The 23062-nt window shown below is 51.3% G+C and overlaps 1 protein-coding gene across 2 annotated transcripts in view; it reads left to right on the top strand.

Annotated features, from left to right (window-relative positions):
• ATP11A (ATPase phospholipid transporting 11A) overlaps positions 1-23062 on the top strand; it is a gene marked incomplete at both ends in the record, with an annotated part of 116464 nt that overhangs the window by 42759 nt on the left and 50643 nt on the right. For both annotated transcript variants that reach the window (XM_079721922.1, XM_079721923.1), the window contains 2 exons: positions 15290-15412; positions 22918-23007. In XM_079721922.1, the coding sequence (XP_079578048.1) occupies positions 15290-15412; positions 22918-23007 (213 nt within the window). The remainder of the gene's footprint in view (positions 1-15289; positions 15413-22917; positions 23008-23062) is intronic.

The raw sequence follows: 23062 nt of genomic DNA, 5'->3' as shown, positions 1-23062 counted from the left end.
TTCTGTCCTGTCGGCAGGGCTGGCAACCCTCTGTCAAGGCCTTGATGGTAAATACTTCGGGCTGCAAGGCCACGTGGTCTGTCCATGCCAATGTGTCCTGCGGTGTGAGTGCAGCTGTGACAGCCGTAACGAACGGGGGCCACTGCCCGACAGTCAGACTTTATACAGATGGCGGTGTTCTACATTCCTCCCGTTGTCACGTCGTGAGTAATTATTTTTCTTTTGATTTCTTCAACCGTTTGAAAATGTAAAACCTGTACCACAGCTGTGGGCCATAGTTTGCCAACCCTGGAGGTCGCTGCATTTCAGCTCCCTCTGCCCAGACTGGCCTCAGACCTTCCAGACTCTTCCCCAGCTTGGACCAGCCTCATCTTCATCACGAGGGACGGGTTTTCTCCTTTTCCTCCGCGTCCTACAGGGGTTGTCCCCGCTGGCACTGACAGGTCGGCAGCTCCCTAGCGGCCTGTGGGGTATCTCCTCGTCCCTCTGGCCTCGGGCTCCGGTGTGTAATAGGGACACGAGGTCCCTTCCCTTTAGGACTGGTGCAAAAGCTAGAATTTAAAGTGTCTGGCAGTTGCTCTTTGTGTTCTAGATTTCAGTCTGAGTTTTTCAAGGTGGGCTGCAAATGGACACATTGATCCCACAGCGGACACGCAGCCCTTTACCAAGCGTCGGCGGGTGACCAGGACATTCCTTGCTTGTGAGGCCGTGGAGCTTTACAGTTAGTTTATGGTGACAGAGGCATTGGCTCATCTTCCTGGCCTGTTTCTCAGTGTCTTTGTCAGTAAGGGAGATAGAATCTTTCAGCGTTGTCATAAAATTCAGGTGTGACAGTGCACATGACTGAGCTGGTGGCTGGGATGCGTGTTGTAAACGTGTGGTGCGATCGTTATAATTCATACCTGTGAATACCCCGCATGTAACTCGTGAGACCCCAGCACTCTCTCAGAGTCTCCATTTCCACTGTGGGGTGTCGTCCAACTAGAGTTAAAGCCCCAGTTTGACTATACTGAGGTGGAATGCTTGTATTTATTCACTCGGAAAATAACTGCTGGGCGCCCACCGTGTGCCAGGCTCCGTGCCTCTCAGCTCATCTGTGCTCCGTGTCTTCTTTTTTATTTTAAGTGCAAGGGATTAAAAATGTACAGACACTAGAAAAGCTGCAGCTCCCACCTTCCAGGTGGCCGATGCTGTCTGCCGTCACAGAAGGTGGTGGTCGTCAATAATAGCGTCCCGGGAATGATTTCCCATCAGGGACGCATTGTTAGAGCGGTGTAAACGTCTCTGAGAACCCTAATCTCTACTTAGTTTTATTATGATAATACTTATACCTTGACATTATGTTATACTTACGCCATAGAAACCAACCCAAAATGCAAATTAAATACAATTTAACCCATAAAACAGGAGGTGGGGCTGACCCTCTGCCGTGGCCGCAGCCTGAGCCACCAGCACGTTGTGGGTTAGCAGACACGCTGTCTGCGTTCTTTGCTGGACCCCTCATTTGGGGCCTGTGTCAGCAGCGCACAGAGGCGATTTGGGTCAGGCCAGCATCGCTGCTCCTGAAGATGCGGGAGATGCTCCCCTGGAGGTGGCGGTGAGGGAGCTCTGGGATCCACCCGGGAACCCCGGGTGCTCTGGGCCGAGCCTTTGACCTGTGTGGCTCTTAGCACCTCAGGACTTGTCCACCAGGGGCACATGGAGGGCGCTCTCACCGGGGTCCTGCTCGTCCGTCCTCCTCTGAGGGACGGACCTCGTGCCCTTCTCACGTGTGTGTGTGTGTCAGTGACCTGGTTCAGCAGTCTGTGATCTGCCATGTATCTGTCATCTTTGCTGAGTAACAAATTACCCCAACCTGAAAACAGCTCTGGTTATCACCTCAGTTTCTGGACCAGGAGTCCTGGCGCAGGTGAGCTGGGCCCTGTGACCCCAGGCCTCTCCTTCTGGCCTCACCGAGGGCGTCCCCTCCAGGTCACCCAGGTGCCCGTGCTGGCCTGGGTCCTCACGGCTGCTGCCCCCTGGCTTCTCCCTGGGGTGGTCACACAGGACGCCCCCAAATCGACTCTTGTCAAGTACTGAGTTCTTCGAGAGGCTCATCCAGAAGTTTCTGTCATGGAACAGGGGAAGGGGTGACAGTCTGAGGATGTCTGCCAGACTGTGGCCCATTCCTGGGTCTAGTTGTTGGAAGACAGGGATTTTCAAGCATGTGGAGGACATGGGCCAAGGATAAGAACTGAGTATTTTGGGGGGGAAATAGGAATGAATACATACTAATTGCTTATTTTAGCAGCTCTGTCATCTAGTAACTTACTAGTTTAAGTCACTATACATTAACGAATTGTTTATAAAACGATCATGCTTTTTTTTTTTTTTTTTTTTTTTTTTTTTTTTTTTTTTTGCGGTATGCGGGCCTCTCACTGTTGTGGCCTCTCCCGTTGCGGAGCACAGGCTCCGGACGCGCAGGCTCAGCGGCCATGGCTCACGGGCCCAGCTACTCCGCGGCATGTGGGATCTTCCCAGACCGGGGCACGAACCTGTGTCCCCTGTATTGGCAGGCAGACTCTCAACCACTGCGCCACCAGGGAAGCCCCGATCATGCTTTAAATATCAGCAGATTTATTCCACAACCACCTGAGCACCTACTGTATATGAGTATGTATTCAGGCAAAAAATAAGTCATTACGGAAATTGTTGTGAGTGTTACAGGCCAGCTCTACAAGCTGTGGGGTTCGGGACGCCCAGCACCCTTCAGAGAGTGGGGCGGGGGGCGTCTGACTCTGGCCTTCAAACAACAAAGGTGGCGTGGCTCCTGGTCTCTGGGCCGAGGTCCTGTGAGCAAACACCGGAAGCCCTTTCATTTCAGTCAACAAGGTGAAAACTCCTGAGTCGTTGCCCGCAGCCTTTCTAGGAAGAATAAGTTTAACCCACCTGGTTTTCTGGGTGTTTTGCTATCCTCTTGCATCTGTTTTAATTCCCCTCTCCTCCCCAGAGTTGACTGAATCAGGAAACAGCCGACGGCCCCCAGGTGGAGTGGGTGGGGCTCCCGCCCCCCACCTGACGCTCACGGCTCACCTGTGCGTGTGCTGGGTGGGCTGTGCTCAGGGCCCAGGCTGGGGCCCGCTGTAAGGCTGCTCGTGACCTCGGTGCCCCTTCCCTGAAAGCGTGTGGTCACGGCCACCTGAGGCATGCGCTCGGGCTCAAGGCAGCCTTGACTCTGAGTCCTCGGCTATGTTAACAGTTCATTGAACTCGCACGCCAGTAAAATTTCCCCGACATCAAGCTCAGCTCAGCCAATTGACTTCCATTTACTGATGGAAAAATCAGAGATGGGCATTCTTTATCTTCTGCTTGCTTGTCAAAGATGCTTCCAAGATTATCTGGAGCATTTTGGAGCCTGCCTTGGAAGCTTTTGTTTTGTTTTATCTTTTTTTTTATAGAGCGATTTCATTGTTTTTTAAATAAATTTATTTATTTATTTTTGGCTGCATTGGGTCTTCGTTGCTGCGCACAGGCTTTCTCTAGTTGTGGTGAGCGGGGGCTACTCTTCGTTGCAGTGCACGGGCTTCTCATTGCGGTGGCTTCTCTTGTTGTGGAGCACGGGCTCTAGGCGCACAGGCTCCAGTAGTTGTGGTGCGTGGGCTCAGTAGTTGTGGCTCGTGGGCTCTGGAGTGCAGGCTCAGTAGTTGTGGTGCATGGGCTTCTCATTGCGGTGGCTTCTCTTGTTGCAGAGCACGGGCTCTAGGCGCGCGGGCTTCAGTAGTTGTGGCGCGCAGGCTTCAGTAGTTGTGGCACACGGGCTTAGTTGCTCCACGGCATATGGGATCTTCCTGGACTAGGGATCAAACCCGTGTCCCCTGCATTGGCAGACAGATTCTCAACCACTCTGCCACCAGGGAAGCCCTAGAGCGACTTCATTTTGTTCTGATTTTGCCAAGCAGGCAGAATGACATCGATTCTGAAATCTCAAATTCTTACTCAAATTAACGACATGTCAATTGAAAAAAGACCTTGTGTAGTTTTTCTCCTAGAAAACCATAGTAACCGACTTGGTAACAAGTTATGTGTTTTTCACGTGAGTTGCTTTTTGCTTAAAAAAAATGCACACGGTGGAAAACGGAACCTTGTAGATGGATCCGCGGCACTACTTCCTGTCCCCTCAGCTGGTAGGAGGCCCTCTGCCCACATGCCTCAGGGCAGGCTCCGCTTGGGATTTAGGGAAGAGGAACAGGAAGGTTTCGCGGTATTGACAGCAGCGCGTGGCTGAGCTTTCTGTCCCTTAGTCTCGCGCGCACGCCGTCCAGAGATGGGAACAAAAGTTGCCTCTCTTATTTTTTTCTCATTATCTGGAACTCATGAGAGTGCTGTCAGCCTGGTTGCCCTGTGCAGGTCCTGGGTTTCCTGGGGTCAAGGCCCACGAGGTCAGCAGGCTCAGAACCACACAGACAGTTCACACGGACACCAAGGGCACGTTCAAAGGTGGACGGGCGCCTCCTTCCGCTCAGACTTGAGTTCCCGGACGCCGAATCATGTCTTGTCTAAGATGGTAATGACGTCCACAGTGCTGCCCATAATACTTATTACTTTGATATGAATTGGACAAAATCAAGCTGAGATTTAAAGTACTGTGGCTGAGAAAGGATGAAAGTTAGTTTTTTATGTAGTAAGTGTTTTATTTGTCGAGTCCACAAGCCTTTTTAGTAGTTACTGGTGCTGGGATGGTGCCATGCATTGTACACATTGGACAAACACTGTCTCATCCCCTGGGTATGGCCCCCAGGCCAGATGTCATGGCTTGTTCTGGCTGTGCTTTTACAAAGCCTTGAAACTCCTTGGCTCAGCCAGTGGTCCCGAACTGTCCCTGCCGCCCCACGGCTGCCCGAGGAAGGGCTGCCCAGCTGTGGGACACGCCCATCTCCCTCCCTTCGTTACCTGCCCGGCCCTGCAGGTGTTTGTGTTTCCTTTTTATTTATTTAGTTATTTGGTTGCGCCGGGTCTTAGTTGCAGCAGGAGGCATCTTGTTCCCTGCCCAGGGGTCGAAACTGAACCCCCTGCATTGGGAGCGCGGAGTCCTAACCACTGCACCACCAGGGAAGTCGCCAGCTGCTTGTGTTTCTGACCCCGATAGAAGATAGAAAACAACATTAAATATGATCCTTGCTGTCAAGGAGCTTTAATCTACTCAAGATCATGATAACTAACACTTATGAAAGGTTTTTATTCTCCCCTAATTATTTATCCAGCCAAGCTTGACTACTTGGAGTCTTATTTCAGCTCCTGGTCCTGACAGGTGGGACAGCACACCTGGTCCTGCATCCTGGTCCTGACAGCCCAGCCTGGGGACACGGGTGGGGAATCAGACTCCTGGGTTTTTCCCTGGACCTGCTGCTTTGGGCAAATCAGTTCCTCTTACTGGAACTTTATCATTCCTTCGTCTGTCAGATTATGTGGTGGGGTCTTCAGATCAATAAATCAATCAGCCATCAAATCTGTATCACCTCGGAACGGAAGTCAGATAACATCTCCTTTAAAAATATCAATGTGTACAAAGTTTTGCAGGAAGATGGGTAAGTCTGAATGCATCACAGTGTAAATCTCTACGCGAAAGACTATAAAAGTTAAAAGAGAAGTGACCGACAGGGAGGAGGTGTGCAGTGTTTCAGTGTCTGTCACCTGTAACAAGCTTCTGTGAATCTGTGAGAAAAAGAAAACCCAGTAGAGAAAAGCGGGTAAATGACGCAGAGCTCACAGTTCTCGAGGGTCCAGCGCGGCAGCCAGGAAGGCAGCGAGCTCTTTCCTCAGACAGTCAGCTGGGCCGCATGGATAGGCCCGTGACAGCTGGCGGGGGTGGGGACCCGGGGGTCAGACCTGCTGGGGGCTGCGTCCTGGGGTGTACGTTCAGAACACGTCGGCTCCCCCAAAATGTGCCTGCCCGTGGTTTACCGTCCGGCCTCCTCTTCCAGAGTGACCCCCAGAGAGGCTCATGCCCATGCGAGGATGTCTGCCTCGGCATGAAACATCTGGGGGAAAACCTCTTGGGTACATGGGTCACTTGTAAGTTCCTTCTCTGGGGTTTGCAGTGGGTTAAAAGGCTGGGCCCAGTCTGTGTTCATCCCTATAGGTAAGCCGTTGTCTCAGAGTCACCATTACAGCCCCGCTCCCATGACCCTGGGTGAAACAGCGGGTTGGAGAGGATTAGCACGCATGCTGCCATTGTGAGACACATTTGGGGACTCACGACTGCAGCAGGTCGTGTGCATGGCTCGTGGCTGGATTAACGTGGACCCTGAGTGTGACCTCACCTTTGGGACGCTCCCAGAGTTCACCATCCATCAGATGTGCCTCGTGGCGGGGGGCGGGGCTGAAGGGGGAAATTGGGGGCTGCAGCTCTGTCCATGAGGTGTTAGCTCTAAAAGGTCCCGAGTCAGACGTCACAAGATATTCATATCTGCCAGCTCTGGATGGTGGAGGCCTGGGCGTTCATCCCACGCTCCTGGTGCTTCTCTTCATTAAAGAGAAAAGGTGTTTGACCCCAGAAATCAAATGCAGGGAAAGCCCCGGAGTCTTTTCCTGTTTCCGTCTCTTTGTGGATTTGAAGGTCCCGGCAGAGGGGGTGGTCACCGCGCCCCCCCTCCTTGGGACTTGCCTCCTGCACTGAGGTTCCTCACTGCCTGCCTCTCCCGCTCTAGTTTCTAATAATGAATGAGTCGTGCGTGGGGAACAGGGCAGCACCTCCGAGGCTCCGTGCAGCCCAGCTGTGGGGCGCCAGCCTTGCTTCGTTTCCCTCCATCCCCCTCCCCCCTGCAGCCACCCAACGTGGCCCTGCCCGCCTGGCCTGCTCCTGTTTCCGGGGATCTGTGATGTAACAGCTCCCTCCGCCAGGACAGTCATTTCTGGTTCTGTGTGACTCACCAGACCTGATTAAAACAAATCCCCGTACATTTCAAAACATCAGCTGTGGGCTTCCCTGGTAGCACAGTGGTTAAGAATCCGCCTGCCAACGCAGGGGACACGGGTTCGTGCCCCGGTCCGGGAAGATCCCACATGCCGTGGAGCGGCTGGGCCCGTGAGCCATGGCCGCTGAGCCTGCGCGTCCGGAGCCTGTGCTCCGCAACGGGAGAGGCCACGAGAGTGAGAGGCCCGCGTACCGCCAAAAAAAAAAAAAAGAAGGACTGACTTGAGGCTCATAAAGGCAAAACTGGCAAAGTTACATAAGTTGTTTGTGAAGAAGTAGGATTGGAGCTGCAAGAAGTGGGACGGCTTGGGGTCTGAAATGGTGGCTTAGTTACACGGGGAGACCCTGGGACCCTAAGGTTGCAGCTGGCAGGTGTCGCCTGTCCTCCCTGCTATCAGTTGCCTGGCGCACCTTGGGCCTGTGGCGCAGCTGGTGTGAAGGCCCTCACCTCCGTCCCGTCCTGGCCTTCGGCTCCCTGTTCTGGAAGCTTCTTTCTCAGGCCCTCCATCTTGTGCTGCAGGCCTTGGCCCATCCCACCCCTGGAAAGGGCCTGCCTGGCTGGCGCGCAGCCTCCATCTAACTATTCCTTCCTCTGAGGGTGCTTGGTGTCACAGTGAAGATTAAGAAATGGCCTCAAGAGTGGACAAGGAAATACCGACATTTCTTAAGTGGGCTTCACACACAGGGAGAAACACTCAGTTATGCTTTCACGCCTGGGGAGGGAGTCACGACGGTGAGACCATTCATGCTGAGCACCTGTCGGGAAGTGGGCGGCACGCGGGGCAGGTGTGACGGTCACGCAGAGGCCTGCGCCTTGAGCCAGGGGAGGGGCCAGACCTCTTGACCCCCTCGGAGGAGCATCACAGTGGGCCGCCCTGGGGAGGGGCGGAACGGTGGGCGAGCTGGGCCGTCAGGAGAGGGGCTCCTGGTCACGGGGCGGGGAGGTGGCGCCATGTGCAGACAACACGGCAGCCGCCCTGCTCTCCCCTCCCGCTGCTGCCCCCGCCAGCCCGGCCCAGGTCTCAGGACTTGTGGGTGGCCCCTGGTGGTCACCTTCCCGGGCCTGACACACAGACCGCTGCGTCAGGGCGGCCTCAGCCTCAGGCTCCCAGGCCGGTATCTCCCCCGAAGTAGACTCTTCGCTTCGGGGTTTCGGAGATTCGCGCGGGTTTCAGGCAGCCCGTTTTTAGGCCGAAGCCAGCCAGCTGAACCACGCTTTCTGAAGCGGCTCTGTGAATGTCGTTATCCAATTAGTCAGTATTTTCACCACGCAGTTTGCCGTAATTCCTGACTCAGCCCTGCGGGTCCTTCATTAGATATATATTCAATGTTTAGAAAATATGCCTCCAGTGCAGTGGAAGGTATATAATTTCAGCTGTGAAAAGCCTCCGTGTACACCAACATGTTTTTGTGTGGGAATTGGGTGAGTTTGCTTAGTTTTCTGGCTAATTCATCTCTGGAAGGAGACAGTCTTTCCTGGGAAGTAAATATAGAAATCATGTGGTCCTCCTGCCGGCCTCCTGGTGACAGCTCTTCTAGTGCCTTATGAAGCACTGGGGTTGGATACTTGATCATTTGAGCATCTCTCTCAGGCTAACTGATTTCCACCCACCATCCTCGTGCTGTGGTTTCTGCTGGCCCGTGTGCGTGGCTAATTCTTCTTCGCATTGTCCGTGTTCTGGCATCTTTATCCACGTTTCATTCTGCAGAGGCTACTGCAGTTGCACTGCAATGTGAACAGCCGGGGACGCATCAGGATGTATACCTGTTGTAAAGAGGGGCTGTTTCGTGGGGGGAAGGTCGGGAGAGGAACCAACAGCCCCAGCGAGGTTGGCAGGCTGGGGGCAGGTGCAGGAGCTGGACGGGTCCCTGACAGCCCGCCCAGCCCGTCCCCTCCGCCTCCTCGGAACCTGGACCTCTGTCCCCTTTTCTGTGCCTTCTTCGTAAATGCCCCCTGCCGGCACCAACACCCCCCCCAGCACAGGGACCGTCTGGCCTGTGACCCCGTCCCCCTCCTGATGCTCCAGGGGACACGGGGTCGCTGTGCTGTGCTCTGGGCCGTGGGAGCCCTCGCCTCTGGCTCACAGGGCAGCACTTATCCGGTCAGCGACTCAGGACTCCCTGCCCTTCTCTTTGGGGGAGGAGCTGACAGGCTGGGTCCCCTCTGGCCCGGGCAGGGGACCTGGGCTCACATCTAAGACCTGCGGGTGAGGTTCTTTCTCCGACGCTGTAAACCTCGCCTCCCTTCCTCGGGCTCTCTCGTTTCACCGCCTGGTCACTCGGCCCATCTCGCCCGCACCTCCGTACTGACTGCATCAGCTCAGCCTCGAGTCGTTGCTTCTCGTCGATAGGCTGGTTCCCTGCCTTCTACGCGGGGAAGCCGTGCCCCCAGCACGGAGACTGCCCCCTGAACAGGCAGAGACGTGACCCTCCCAGCCCCTCCCCAGGCAGCACGTGGGGGACCCACCCGGGCCTGCTTTCCCAGGAAGCCGGGCCTCTGTGGCCCCCATGGGGCAGGTGGTGGCAGGTAACCCGCCTGCGTGAGCTGAGCTGCAACCTGCTCCCCCGTAGGGAGGTCTGAGCCCCAGCACCCACCCCCAACCCACGACCAGAGACAAGGCTCCATCTCTGCACGGGCCCTGATGATGTGCGTCGTGAGGGGGTCATGGCGGGAAACCGGACGGAAACCCCCCTTTGATCACTGCTGCCTTTTTTCACATTGAAGTCGCAGGAACGATTGTATCTGCTTCATCTGCAGCCTCGTCTGGAAACTTATTTTTGTCAAAAACGTCACTGTTGTTTTTGCTCCTGTGCGTTTCACAAGGGGGACAGTGGCGGCCAGTGGTCTGTCCTGTCCAGCCCAGTCCCGGCCTCCCGCCCTGGTGCCCCAAGCACAGGACTCTTTATCTGCTGCTGTGAACTATCGAATTAGGAGGGCCCAGAGCAGGCCAAAAGTTGTCTGTGGTTAGAGTTTTTATTTTTATTTTGGTTCTGGACCCAGTAAATTATGGTTTAGGTCAACTGGCATCTGCCATTTTCCAGATGGTCAGTGTTTCCAAATGTAGTGGACCATCATTGGTGCTTCTGTGATCCAAACAATTTTGTGTTGAGAAATATGTCGGTGGCAGAAAAATGCCACTGAGAGCCGTGCCGAGGCCCGGATTTGTCTGGGAAGGAAGGGCCTGTCGTTCCCATTGAGTGTGGTCAGCGGGAAGGGGCTCCGGCAGAGGCCAAGGGCACAGGTCCAGGGACAGGAGAGAGGGCGCGCACCTGGGCTCCTGCCTCACCACGGGAAGTCCAGGCCCTGGAGAGGCCGGTGATTCACGCAGAGAACTCTGATCTGATCAGCAGTTAAACCCATGGTTCCACTTACGGAGCATCACTTTAATCACTGCACCCGAGTAAGGCTTGCAGAAGCAGGAGTGAAGGCTCCCTGGGTGCAGACAGACACCCGTGGGTGTGGACAGGGGTGACAGAGGGGCCACATCACACACTCCTCATCACAAGGAAGCTGAAGTGCTGGGGAAAGTGAGCCAGAAAAACGCCTCAAGTTTAGAAACACCTCAGTGCTATATCATCTTCTTACCCATCAAACAAGAAATGTTGCCTTTTAAAGCTATAAACAGACACCAGAACAAGGAATTGCTTTGTCATTGGATCCCTGTAAATTTGAAAAAGGGTCGTCAGGGGACTTCCCTGGTGGCGCAGTGGTTAAGAATCCGACTGCCGATGCAAGGGACACGGTTTGAGCCCTGGTCCGGGAAGATCCCACATGCCACAGAGCAACTAAGCCCATGCGCCACAACTACTGAGCCTGCACTCTAGAGCCCGCGAGCCACAACTACTGAAGCCCGCGCGCCCAGAACCCATACTCCGCAATAAGAGAAGCCACCGCAGTGAGAAGCCCGTGCACTGCAACAAAGAGTAGCCCCTGCTCGCCACAGCTAGAGAAAGCCCACATGCAGCAACAAAGACCCAACGCAGCCAAAAATAAATAAATACATTTATTTAAAAAAAAAAGAAAGAAAGAGATGGTCGTTAGGTGGAACCACCTCTACAAAAATTGATCTGGTAATTCGAGGCTAGATTACATGTTTACATTCCAGTCCCACATGTAACTCAGCTAATAGGTTCTGTTTGTTTCAGCTGAAATTCAAAACTTCCATTAGGTGACTAACACTGGGTGAAATTGATTTTCGGTGTATTTTAGACTCTCTTTTGTCCTTGTGTGCTTTCTGACTTTAATGCTCAGGCTGCTGTGCCCCAAATATCCTAACAAGGCTGATAGCGAAGTTGTTGAAGGCGCGGCCACTGCATCTGAGGTACCTGATGGCCCCACGAGGCCCCTAGAAGTGGGGTGTTTCCTTGGCTCAGGCCCAGAGAGCGAGGGCGCACTGCTTGCTGTGTTCATCACATTTTACCCCAGGTGTAATCTCTTCTTTTCCAGTTTCTCGGCTGTTGGGCGTTCTCCGTTGGAAACGCATCCAGCGCAATTTTATCCATCAGGAAATGCTATCTAACCAAACCTTAAAGATGTTATTCGTTTTCCCTAAAATGGAGAGGATCCCTCATTCTGGTAAAACCCAAGCTTCACTGTGGTAAGAGGAGGGGGTGGATTTGTCTGGGAAGGAAGGGCCCGTCTCAGCTTCAGAGACGTGAGGTTCGCTGCCCTGATGCAGGGTGGGGTCTCAGCACGAACGCAGAAGCAAGTGACGGGCAATGCTCGGGACCCAGGAATTCGTGGCGAGACCTAACTGACAGGTAAAGGTAAAATTCATAGATCCTAAAACCCACCTGTTCAAGGAGTACAGTTCAGTGGAATTTAGTACTGAACCAAGTTATGGAACATCGCCATAATCTAATTTGATTGATTGATTGATTGATTGATTTATGGCCACACCATGCGGCAGGCAGGATCTTAGTTCCCCGACCAGGGATTGAACCCATGTCCCCCGTATTGGGAGTGCGGAGTCTTAACCACTGGACCGCCAGGGAAGTCCCCATCATGATCTAATTTTAAAACATTTTCATCACCCCGAAGAAACCCAGTACCCAAGCAACGGCTCCCCCAGCCCCTGGCAGCCACCACCACCATGCTCTCCGTCTCCATGGATTTGGCTGTTCTGGACGTTCCACATAAACAGATCATCCAGCATTTGCTCCTTTGTGTCTGGCCCCTTCCACCTGTGCAGGGTTTGATTTGCATTTCCTTGAGGGCTGTTGATTTTGAGCATCTTTCCATGTGATGTTGCCCATTGTAAATCTTTGGAGAAAGTCTAGTCAAATCTCCTTATTTGTCTTTTCATTATTGGTTGTGATGGCCTCTGTCTATCCCAGGTACCAATCCCTCATTAGATATGATTTGCAAGTATTTTCTAGGGCAACCCTGGGGACCTTTCACGCATCCTCAGGGGCTGCGCAGGCAAAGCCTTGACCTCTAGTTCACCTGCATTTTGGTGGAACATCTTGTGATTCCCCAGGAACGTGGAAATCTGTGGGGCCGGGTCTCACCCACCTTCCTGCCACCCCCGGGAGGGTGTCCGGCACAGTTTCTTGTGGCTGCCCGGGGTTCTGATGCAGGGGAGCTGCCTCCTGCCCGCCACCCCCAGGATCGGGCTGCCCGCAGCCGCTGGTCTCTCGCAGTTTCCCAGGACGTCGTGCCTGCGGCCCTTTGTTCACGCGCACACCGCTTAGTCTGCAGCCAAGGAAACCCTCCCTGCTGCTCCTCGGTGGAGCCCTTCGTGTAGTGCGTGCCCTTCTGCACGCCAAGTCTGTCTCGGAAGCCCCGGGGGGCCTGCTGGCTGCGCGCCGTCTGAGCAGACAAGCAGCGGTGCCCTTCCAGCTCCTGGTAAGCTGGATGCTCCATCTGTGGTCGACGTGGGACCCAGGGAGGGGCGGGCGGCACTTTGGGTTACCTCGTCCTCCTTCTGCGTTATACCCTGCGGGTGTTCCTCTGCACTCAGCCCGAGGTGGGGAACTTTCCCTTTCATGTCCACAGAGCCCTGGGGGTGCCGCTGCCAACCTCAGGTGTACCTGCGACCTCAGGTGTACCCAGAGCCTTAGGGTGTACCCGGGACCTTAGGTGTACCTGCGACCTCAGGTGTACCCGCAACCTTAGGTGTACCCGGGACCTTAGGTGTAGCCGGGACCTTAGGTGTACCTGCAAAGTCACCTTCCATAGGTGACACGTGTTAGGGGCTGAGCTGTGTCGCCTTAGGGGCACACGCAGGCTCTAAAGCCCTGTCCCTGCTCCAGTGGGGCCTGGAAGTGGCAGCAGAAGGCATCACAGCAGGGAGTGTGGGTTTCAGAGTCGAGGGGGCCGGTGTGGAGCAAAGGGGTGCAGGGGACCCGACACCCCTCGCGGCTGCAGGGACGGAGCTCGGCCCCTGCTCGGTCCGCTGAGCTTCATCCCCAGAGGAGTTTGTGCTGCGATGACATGGTGGGTCCTTCTGAACGTCGTGTTGGGTTTGTTTTCTGACCTCGTCCCACAGGCAGGTGTTGCACCCCGACCTGTACAGTTAGGACAGCGCCGAGCTGACGAGCGGTGTTTGAGGTGTTGAGTGATGACACTAAAGCCAGCCTGTGCCCAGGGTATGAACTGGCCTTAATGAGCCTGCTTCTGCCGTGCCTCCCTGGGGACAGGGCTCCTGCTGTGCCTGTGCCTGGCAGCCGCAGAACCACCGTCTTCAAAGTTTAGGCGGAAGGTTTCCAGGATTTTCATGTTTGTGTTAAAAGTTATATTTTTATGCTTTCTTTCCTTCCCTGGCTCATTAATTATATATTCTTTTTCAACATAACTGCCTGAATCCACGGGAATGAGAAGCACCTGTCTGGCTGTGTTTTGAGAAATAAAGGGAAAATTGGGGGCCTTTTCAACTTACTTAACTTTCATACCCAGAGGTTTATTTATGAAGCTCCTAAGCAGGTTTTGAAGTCAACATCCCTTACTGGTGGCCTCACCCCGATGGGAAGGCGGCAGGGAGCCAGCCGCAGAGAGGGAGGGCTTCTTGCCAGGGAGGGCAGGTGGCCTCCGCGTGGCCTTGTCCACACAGCTAGGCCCTAAGCAGAGGAAAGTAGGGAATTTACTAAGGAAACGTGCAGACGGGCAGCTGCTGTGGAAAGGTGGTAATGGAGTGGGAGTGTACACACGTGAACAGACTGCTTTCCGCAAGACGTCGACAGAAGAGCGGAGGAGACGACAGTATAAGCAAAAAAGAGAAAGAAAAGGGCGACGTACGACTAACAGGAATCTCAAACAGCAGAAATGCTGGATTGCTCTGTTTACCACTATTTGGCTTTAAAAAGTGAAGGTTCGGGCTTCCCTGGTGGCGCAGTGGTTGAGAGTCCGCCTGCCGATGCAGGGGACACGGGTTCGTGCCCCGGTCCGGGAGGATCCCACATGCCGCTGAGCGGCTGGGCCCGTGAGCCATGGCCGCTGAGCCTGCGCGTCCGGAGCCTGTGCTTCGCAACGGGAGAGGCCACAACAGTGAGAGGCCCGCGTACCGCAAAAAAAAAAAAAAAGTGAAGGTTCCCTGAAGCCACAAAGGCTAGACACAGTGCTGGATGGGGCGGGCTGGGCACCCGGAGCACGGCCGGGTGTTTCCTTTCGTTGCCTGTTTGTTCTTGACAACGCTGAGCAAGGGGCTAGGACCCCGTGCTGGGGCTGCCTGTCTGTGGGGGGAGGTCTAGGGCCCCGTGCTGGGGCCGCGATACGAGGCTTCATGTTAGTCTCTCATCAGCAGCTGTCATGTCTCAGGCACTGCAGTGCTGACTGCATACAGTTGGTTGAGTGTCACTAGAAGGTTCTTCGGGTCAGAGGTGTTTCCTTAATGTCTGGTAACCAACACTCTGAATAATGCAAAGATGAGTCAGACCCAGGTCTTCTCCGTTTCCAGGGAGGCTTATTGATGAGCTGCTGCGATGTGTGAACAGTCCTGCTCTGAACTCATAGTTTTACTTTCTTGTTTTGTTAAAGACCTTTCCCAAAAGTTCTGGGATTGTCGTCTTTTTTTCTGAAGGCTTAGGGTTTTGCTGTCACTTTCTGTTTTTGAATGGACCCGCCCTGTGGCATTTCCACCGCCCACCAGCTTTGAAGGCCCCCCTCGACTCCCGCTGGGGGTGCCGGTGGCCGCTCAGACCGCTTCCCTGAAGAGCTGGGCGGGGGTTTGAAGCACTTATCCCGTGAGGGCCCAGTGGGTGGGCAGGGGTGGGGGGTCCGGCCTTGCAGGTGCGCCCAGCCCTCCCCAGGGCCCAGCACAGACCTGCATCCAAGCCAAACCCCGGGGAGACGCTGCCCCCCCGCCCCAAGGCCCTTTCTGACCGCTCTTTCCCCCGCAGTGTGCTGGGGAGGAGGACTGGGTGGACAGCCGGACCGTGTACGTGGGCCACCGCGAGCCCCCGCCGGGTGCTGAGGCCTACATCCCACAGAGGTGCCCGGACAACAGAATCGTCTCCTCCAAGGTAAGCGTCAGCCTGCGGCCTCCCGCCTTGAACAGCTGGGCTGCACGCTCAGCACCCCTTCGGTTGCCCCCCGAACACTGTTAAGACTTGACGTCACAGCACGTTCTCTTCACGTCCCTCTGACCTGTGTCACGTTTAAGGATCAGATTTGAAGTCTAGGACGTTCAGATCCCGCGGGCACCGCGTATTAGCTCTCTGGCCGCGTGCCACCACCGAGCCGCCCCAGGCCAGGGTCTCCTCCTGCAAAACGGAGACGATGCGGGTGCCCCGGTGCCACCAGCTCGCGGACGCGCACGCTGGACGCGTGTCAGAGGCCATCAGTTAGGAGCAGTGACGCAAAGAGGAGGACGCGCGCGTGTCACCGTTTACGGGGCGCGTGACCGTCGCTTGGCCTGGAGGTGGCGTTGCAGGACCGTCTTCACACCTTAGAGTAACCGGTAGCTGGGTCTTGAGAACGGGGTTGCTGACCCTGGAAAACAGTAAACGGTGGCTTTGCAGGCTACAGAGACCTTTCCACATGCCTGGGTGTCCTGGACACTCAGACCCATGTCGCAGACCTACCTAATTCACACATCAGTGTGCTGCGTGTCCAGATACCTGCGGTGGACCCGCTTAATTCTTTCATGAGTTATCAAGAGTGTCCCGTGCTTGTTAGGAATACTTGACAACCGAGAAGGTTTTCTAAAGCAGTTTTTAAAAAAAATTTTTTTTTAGTAGAAGTACAGTTGATTTGCAATGTTGTGTTAATTTCTGCTGTGCAGCAAAGTGGCTCAGTTACACATATATATACATTCTTTTCCATTATGGTTTATCCCGGGATATTGAATACAGTTCCCTGTGCTCTACAGTAGGACCTTGTTGTTCATCCATTCTATATGTAATAGTTTGCATCTACAAACCCCAAACTCCCACTCCATCCCTCCCCCATCCGCCTTCCCCTTGGCAACCACAAGTCTGTTCTCTGTGTCTGTGAATCTGTTTCTGTTTCATAGATAGGTTCATTTGTGTAAGGCAGTTTTCTTAATGGAATTATTTTATTTTAAAACTGCAATGTAAAATACTAACTTTAGTCTCCAGAAATACAGCATGGCTAAGTCAGTTGCTCATAAACAAAATCACAGCCAAACAAATGTAGTCCGTGGTTGCCCAGACGTGACCAATGAAAGGAGAAATAAACGGGAGGACCTCGTATCCAGAAATAGGTCTTTCCAGTAGTGACATTTATAAGTTAGTCTCGAATAGAGCTCACTGAAGATGCACTCTGCCAACCACTAGTGCCCCCAAAGGAACAAAATCTCAAACGTATTTCTTAGAAATCTGCTTGTGTGCAGTGCAGACGCATCGAGGAATGGGGAAGTGCACCGAAAACACTCAGATGTTGTGCACGTGTGAACTTGCGGGGACAACTTCGAGCCCCCACTCAATTAGGCATCGAGTCCCCACGCTGCCCCGCATTTCGTCTGGGCAGGACGTTTGACAAAGCCACCTCAGCTGCTGAGTCACGTCCCGCACAGCTGGCTTCTCCCCCAGGGACGAAGCTTGGGCCCTGCTGTCCCAGCCCCGGTTCCTCCCGGAAACCTGGAAGGTTCTGTGCAGCCGCTCAAAGGAAACTTCAGAAACTCAGGGATCGGAGCAGCAAAGCCCTTCTTGACGCGTCCGGTGGACTAGAGCCCGAGGCTGCAGGGCACGTGTTTGTTATGAAGCCCCCTCCGCGCTCTGGGGGAGATAATTGAGAGCAGTGATTCCTAAATCCCATCTATGACCCCTTTTGCTATGATTCCAGTTTCGAGCCAATTTATCACTTTCAGATTTTCCCTTCTAGTATTCCCGCAGCCAGTGGCCAGCAAGACGTTGAGGGGCCCCGTGTCACCTCCCGGGGTCTGCTCGGCGCCGCCTTTCTCTCCTGCCTTGCCTGCGGTGGCTTCTTCCTATGTGCCCCGAGGCTCCTTGGGTTCTGACAGAGGAAACCCACCCCCGGGGCGAGGGTGCTGTAAGGATGGGTTTCGATACACGTGCAGGTCCTGGGCGCCTTTTCAAAACTGTTTCTTTTCAGGAAAGTTCCTTCACCCCAGGAAGCTGTGGAGCAGACACTAACAGAATTAAGTCAGCATCTGCCCCAGGAGCCAGATCAGCCTGTCACACAGGAGGGGTGGGTTTTGGTGAAAAGGCAACAAGTCTCAGCTCTGAGGAGAGAGGGGACTTGCAGGATTAGTGGCTTAAAGTCAGTTCCAGGTAGATGATGGTGTGTAATTTCAAGAACAGTTACAGACAACGTAATGTGTAATTTCAAGAACAGTTACAGACAATGTAATGTGTAATTTCAAGAACAGTTACAGACAACGTAACCTCAGTTGCTAATTGATCTCAGTACAGAGGAGATCCTCAGATGAGGACCTAGAACCCAAGTCAGTAGCAGGGTGGACAGGCTGTGGATTTAGACCACGTGACGTGGACATCCGGACACATGATCGTTTTCATTTAAAAACAGCTCAGGATGTGGAAAATACAACTTAATTTGTAAAGCGTAAGTTTACAAACAGGTTTGGAGAATATGTTTGTGGTGATATATATATATTTTCTTGGGAAGAGAACATTCGTTTCTACCTTAAAAGAAAAGATTGTCAACCAAGATTTCATAAGTGCGCAGACACACTTTAGTAATAAGTTTTATGACTTATTACTTAAGGAGTACTAATACTACTACCAGCAATAAAGTAGTAAGTTTGGTTTTATTAAATCCAAGGTCGTGAAAGCATTTAGCATGTGAAAAGTTACACGAGGGGTGAAAATGCTCACCTGGCCTGATCCGAAGAAGTGCTGTTATTGGTGATCAGTGAGTTCTGTTTTCCTTTTTGGGCAGAACCTGGTAGAAATGACCCCAGCACAACCCCTTGACTTCTGACTTCATGCCGAGCCCCCAACCCAGGGCCTGCTCGAGCATCAGATCCTGGACTCAGGGGACAGTGGGGCTTCATCAAGTTACAAAATTGTACCTTTGGGCACAAAACGCCTGTGGCTCCCATCTCTGCCCTCAGGATGCTGTGGAATTAAATGTTCAGCTCAGGCCGTGCTGTCCCTCCACCCTGTACAGAAAGCTGAACTACTTGTGACCTTCCGGGTCGCCTTCCCTGGAGATCAGTGACCGTACCCGGTGTGTTTTTAGGGTGCCCCATGCACACCTGTGCAGGATTCCCCCTCCAGGCACACAATAGCCGCAGCCTCAGCGGTTTCCAGGTGTTCTGGTTTCACTCTCCGGGGCTGGCGAGGCAGGGTGGCGCCAGGCTGTTCTTGTCTCCCCGTCTCCATGTGACTAAAGATCGGCCAGGCGGGACGGCTTCTCTGCGTCTGAGCCACCCTCCCAGTGAGTACAGGACACAGGTGACTCTCACGGAAGGAAGAGAGTGGCCGAAACCAGCTCAGCGCTGACGACACACGACCCCCAGGGCAGATGCACACTTTGGGTGTGAAGTCTTTCATGGCATGAAAGAAACACAAGGCTACTAATTGTCCTGTGGATTCAATACTCCTCAAGTTGTCTGATGGGAAAGAGATGCTCCGCGACCTCAGACTCCTTAGCTCCCTCATAGCAAAAAAAAAAAAACCCTTTGTTCCACGCTTGTGGCTCAATACCAAGGATTCCAGTATTAAGTTCTATTCTACTGATCGTGGGACTTGACAGATGTAGGTCAGAGTGTTGCACTGTACATTGTAATACAAAGTATTACATTATATTGTGGCCCAAGGTCTAAGCAAATATTTAGATCTTTACAGTTTAGCAGAGATCAAAAATGTACAATTGGGGGACTTCCCTGGTGGCACAGTGGATAAGACTCCATGCTCCCAATGCAGGGGGCCTGGGTTTGATCCCTGGTTGGGGAACGAGATCCCACATGCATGCCGCAACTAAAGATTCGCACGCCGCAACTAAAGATTCGCACGCCACAACTAAGGAGCCAGGCAAGCCGCAACTAAGGAGCGCACTTGCCACAACTAAGACCTGGTGCAACCACATAAATAAGTAAATAAATAAATATTTTTTTAATGTGGTAATGGAATATTTTTAAAATGTACAATTGGCACACCATTATCCAATTGCCAACTCTTACATATGTAATAAAATGTTCGTTTTATTTTACTTTATCCATACAGTACTGATACATCAGTGCAGTCATGAATGTTTCAACTATCTCATTGGGTTTTCACTTTTCTTACCATACATCATCAGGGATTTTGACCGTATGACTAATAACCAGCAGTGATAACTTATGACAGTCATTTATTCTGTAAAATATGGAGATCACAAAACGTAATGTCTAAGCTGCAGCATGGGCCTCCTGCACCTGATAGGAATAAAGTCATCATTTAAATGGTTTTAAATTCCAGATCTGTACTGGTTCCCTGGTAGACTAGGATTTAGGAAACTGAAAGGGTGTCCTGAAACAGTAGCATTAAAATAGAATAAGACCAGATATTCACGTAGAGTGCTAGGGTTAATAAAAACTGATCTGCACGTTTGGTAGGATTGTAGAAGATGACGCTCTATAATAAATATATGGAGCTTTCGAATATGGAAACTTTCAAAAACATAGGAAAATAAAGAGAATAGGGTAACAAATGTCTATGCACTTACCACCCACTGTCTGCAGTTATCAACAGATGGCCCAGTGTGTTTTTCTGTGCCTTTGTTTTCTTCCTCGAGATCATTTTGAAGCAAGTCCTAAACAATATATAATTTCCATCTATAAGTATTTCGGCAGATAGAAGATGGGATTTTAAGCAGGAACTTTTTCCATTAATGGGACTTTGTTACTGTGTAGTGTGTTACAGGTATTTGGGGAGGCGTTTGATTAACTGCTGGGTAGTGAGTTTGTCAGCCTCGGTGCTGAGAGACAGGGTGGGTTTCATGGGCTGGGGCCTTAAAGACAATTCCATTTTGGGATCAGTATCTCATAGAAATGAGCATACAAAGAGTGAAAGATCATTCTAGGTTGGTTACAGAACCACAAAAATGGGACATAAATGCCGTGATGACATAACTTATATTTCTTTTAATAACTCCTTTTGAAAGTTAGTGAAAAGTAACTGAATTTCTTTATGGCCTGCTTAAGAGAAAATATATCTCTCTCAAACATTTAAAAAGATTGATTTGTTTGTGCTTCTTCTCAAGTTGTAGAATTTCATCGTCTCAGTTATTTTTGAGACCAGTTTGAGCCAGAACTTCGATCCTCATTACATTCCTTTAAGGCACATGCTGTTCTCAATACTCATTTTATAAACAAGAAGGGTAGAACTCAGTCCTTAAATTAAATAGTTTGCTCTTACCCAATTTTTAAATGTCAGGACCAGGGTTTAATATGGGGTCTGACTCCGAAGTCCATGTTTTTTGTGGTGTGGTAAAGAGTAAATATTTTGAGATTTCCATGGAGTAGTTGAATGTCCCGAGTAGGAGGAGCAAGTTAAAAATTCAGATCATGGTCTTGGGGGGGTGTTTGTTTATTTTAAGGAAGAAAGTGCCTGTACTTTTACTGGCTGTCAGGGTTGGGGGTTTTTGTTTGTTTTTGTTTGTTTTGCTGATTGAGAAACAGAGATAAAGAAGATCTAGCAGTGTGTACTGTCCTCTCAATTTCTGTGGCTACATTTCAATCTCGGACCTGCCTTTTGGTTCTCAACTTGGTTGTACTCCAGTGAAGAAAACCTAGTGTGCATCTGACAAAATCCAACACCCAATCGTGATAAAAACGCTCGGAACGGAGGAGAATTTCCTCAACATCTACCAAAAAAAAAAACAAAAAAAAAACCCATAGCTAAAACCATTCTTAATAGTGAAAAACTAGATGCTTTTCACCCAAAGATTGAGAACAAGGCAAAGAGGCCCTTCTCACCATTCTTACTCAACGTCTTACTAGAAGTCGTAGCTAATACAGTAAGAGAAGGAAAGGGAATAAAAGATAAACAGAGTGGGAAGGAAGAAATAAAACTGTGTTTGTTTACAAGTGACATGATTGTCTATGTAGAAAACCCAAAGAATTAACAGAACCTCTTGGAATTTATAAACACGCAATGGGTTTATTATTGTTTTTAAATGAACACATAAATATTAATTTTTTCTCATGCAGTATATATGGATGGATTATACCCAACATAAACAAAAGCTCTTTGAGGTCCTCAGTTTTTAAGTGTTAAGGGGTCCTGAGGCTCAGAAGTATGAGAATTAAACTAACCTTAATTAGTCTTTCTGTTCATGGCTTAATCTTAAAGTGAGTTACAGATTTGCTATCATAGCAAGATTGCAGGATGCAAAAGTCAATTGCGTCCCTATATGCCAGCAGCAAACAAGTGGAATTTGAAATTAAAAACACAGCATGATTTTCAAGAACCTGTGTTTGAGATCCTGGCATTAAAGGAGCTCTTGGGATGAGTTTGGTAACCAGCGTCAAGATCCTCGGTGCCAGCTCCATCCCCTGATGCGAGCTGACCAAGGTGCTTGCGGGTCTAGATGCAGAGGGATAACCAAGGTGCTTACTGGTCCAGATGAGAGAGATGGCGGGCAGAGCAGGCTCTCCCTGTTCAGGGGACGATCTTCATTAAAAGGCAAAACTATCCAATGGAATTTTAAAAAGTGTCCAAGCTCAGTGTTTACTGTAGGTTAATGACATACGGGACATTGTTGTTTTCAACACAAAGGTTAGGGAAGGTCTCCTGAGGCAAAAACAAGACATTTGGGGAGTAAGTGGCCTGACTGCCCTCCTTGTGTCTCTCTCCAGCCCCCTAGGTAAGGGGGAGGGGCTGGCCCAGGACACCTCCTCAGTGCAGGAACCATAGCCAAGCTGGGTCAAGACCACCTGAAAATGGTGACTTCTGTTTTACTTTCTGTCCGCTCCTAGCCATGCTGTAACAAAACAGAGAGCTTACCAAAAATTACAATCAAAGAAAAATGCTAACCATGTGTGTTTTGAGTTAACAATCAGAGGTTTATATTTTATAAGAGACATTTTAATAGTAAAACTATTAAAACTATTAAAACTATTCTTAAGCTACTTTGCCTTACCTTGAATTATTGGAATTAGGTAGTTGACATATGCTGCTTTTGGAGCACATGTTCTGTGTTAGCGGTTGTTTTTACAGTCAACAAGTTGATAAAATGTCTACAAACACTCTCAATTTTGTATCTAAAGCTAGACATTTTGTACTTTGAAATTCAGGACTGCTTATCATGTGGTAGAGTAATACTACATAGTGTAAAATGGGATCAAAATGACCCCTTTCTGGGCTTCCCTGGTGGCGCAGTGGTTGAGAGTCCGCCTGCCGATGCAGGGGACACGGGTTCGTGCCCCGGTCTGGGAAGATCCCACATGCCGCGGAGCGGCTGGGTCCGTGAGCCATGGCCGCTGAGCCTGCTCTCTGCAACGGGAGAGGCCACAACAGTGAGAGGCCCGCGTACCGCAAAAAAAAAAAAAAAAAAAAAAAAAAAAAAAATGACCCCTTTCTGTTTTTCTTTTATACAGTACACATTTTGGAACTTCATACCCAAGAACTTATTTGAACAATTCAGAAGAATAGCCAACTTTTATTTTCTTATCATATTTCTGGTACAGGTAAGTCTGGTCATCTTTTTCTGTCACCTCAAATGTAAATATAAATAAGTGGCAT

This window comes from Hyperoodon ampullatus, assembly GCF_949752795.1.
Source record: "Hyperoodon ampullatus genome assembly, chromosome: 16".
Classification (NCBI taxonomy): Eukaryota; Metazoa; Chordata; class Mammalia; order Artiodactyla; family Ziphiidae; genus Hyperoodon; species Hyperoodon ampullatus.
The sequence above is the reverse complement of the archived record's forward strand: the minus strand, read 5'-3'. Positions and strand labels throughout refer to the sequence as shown.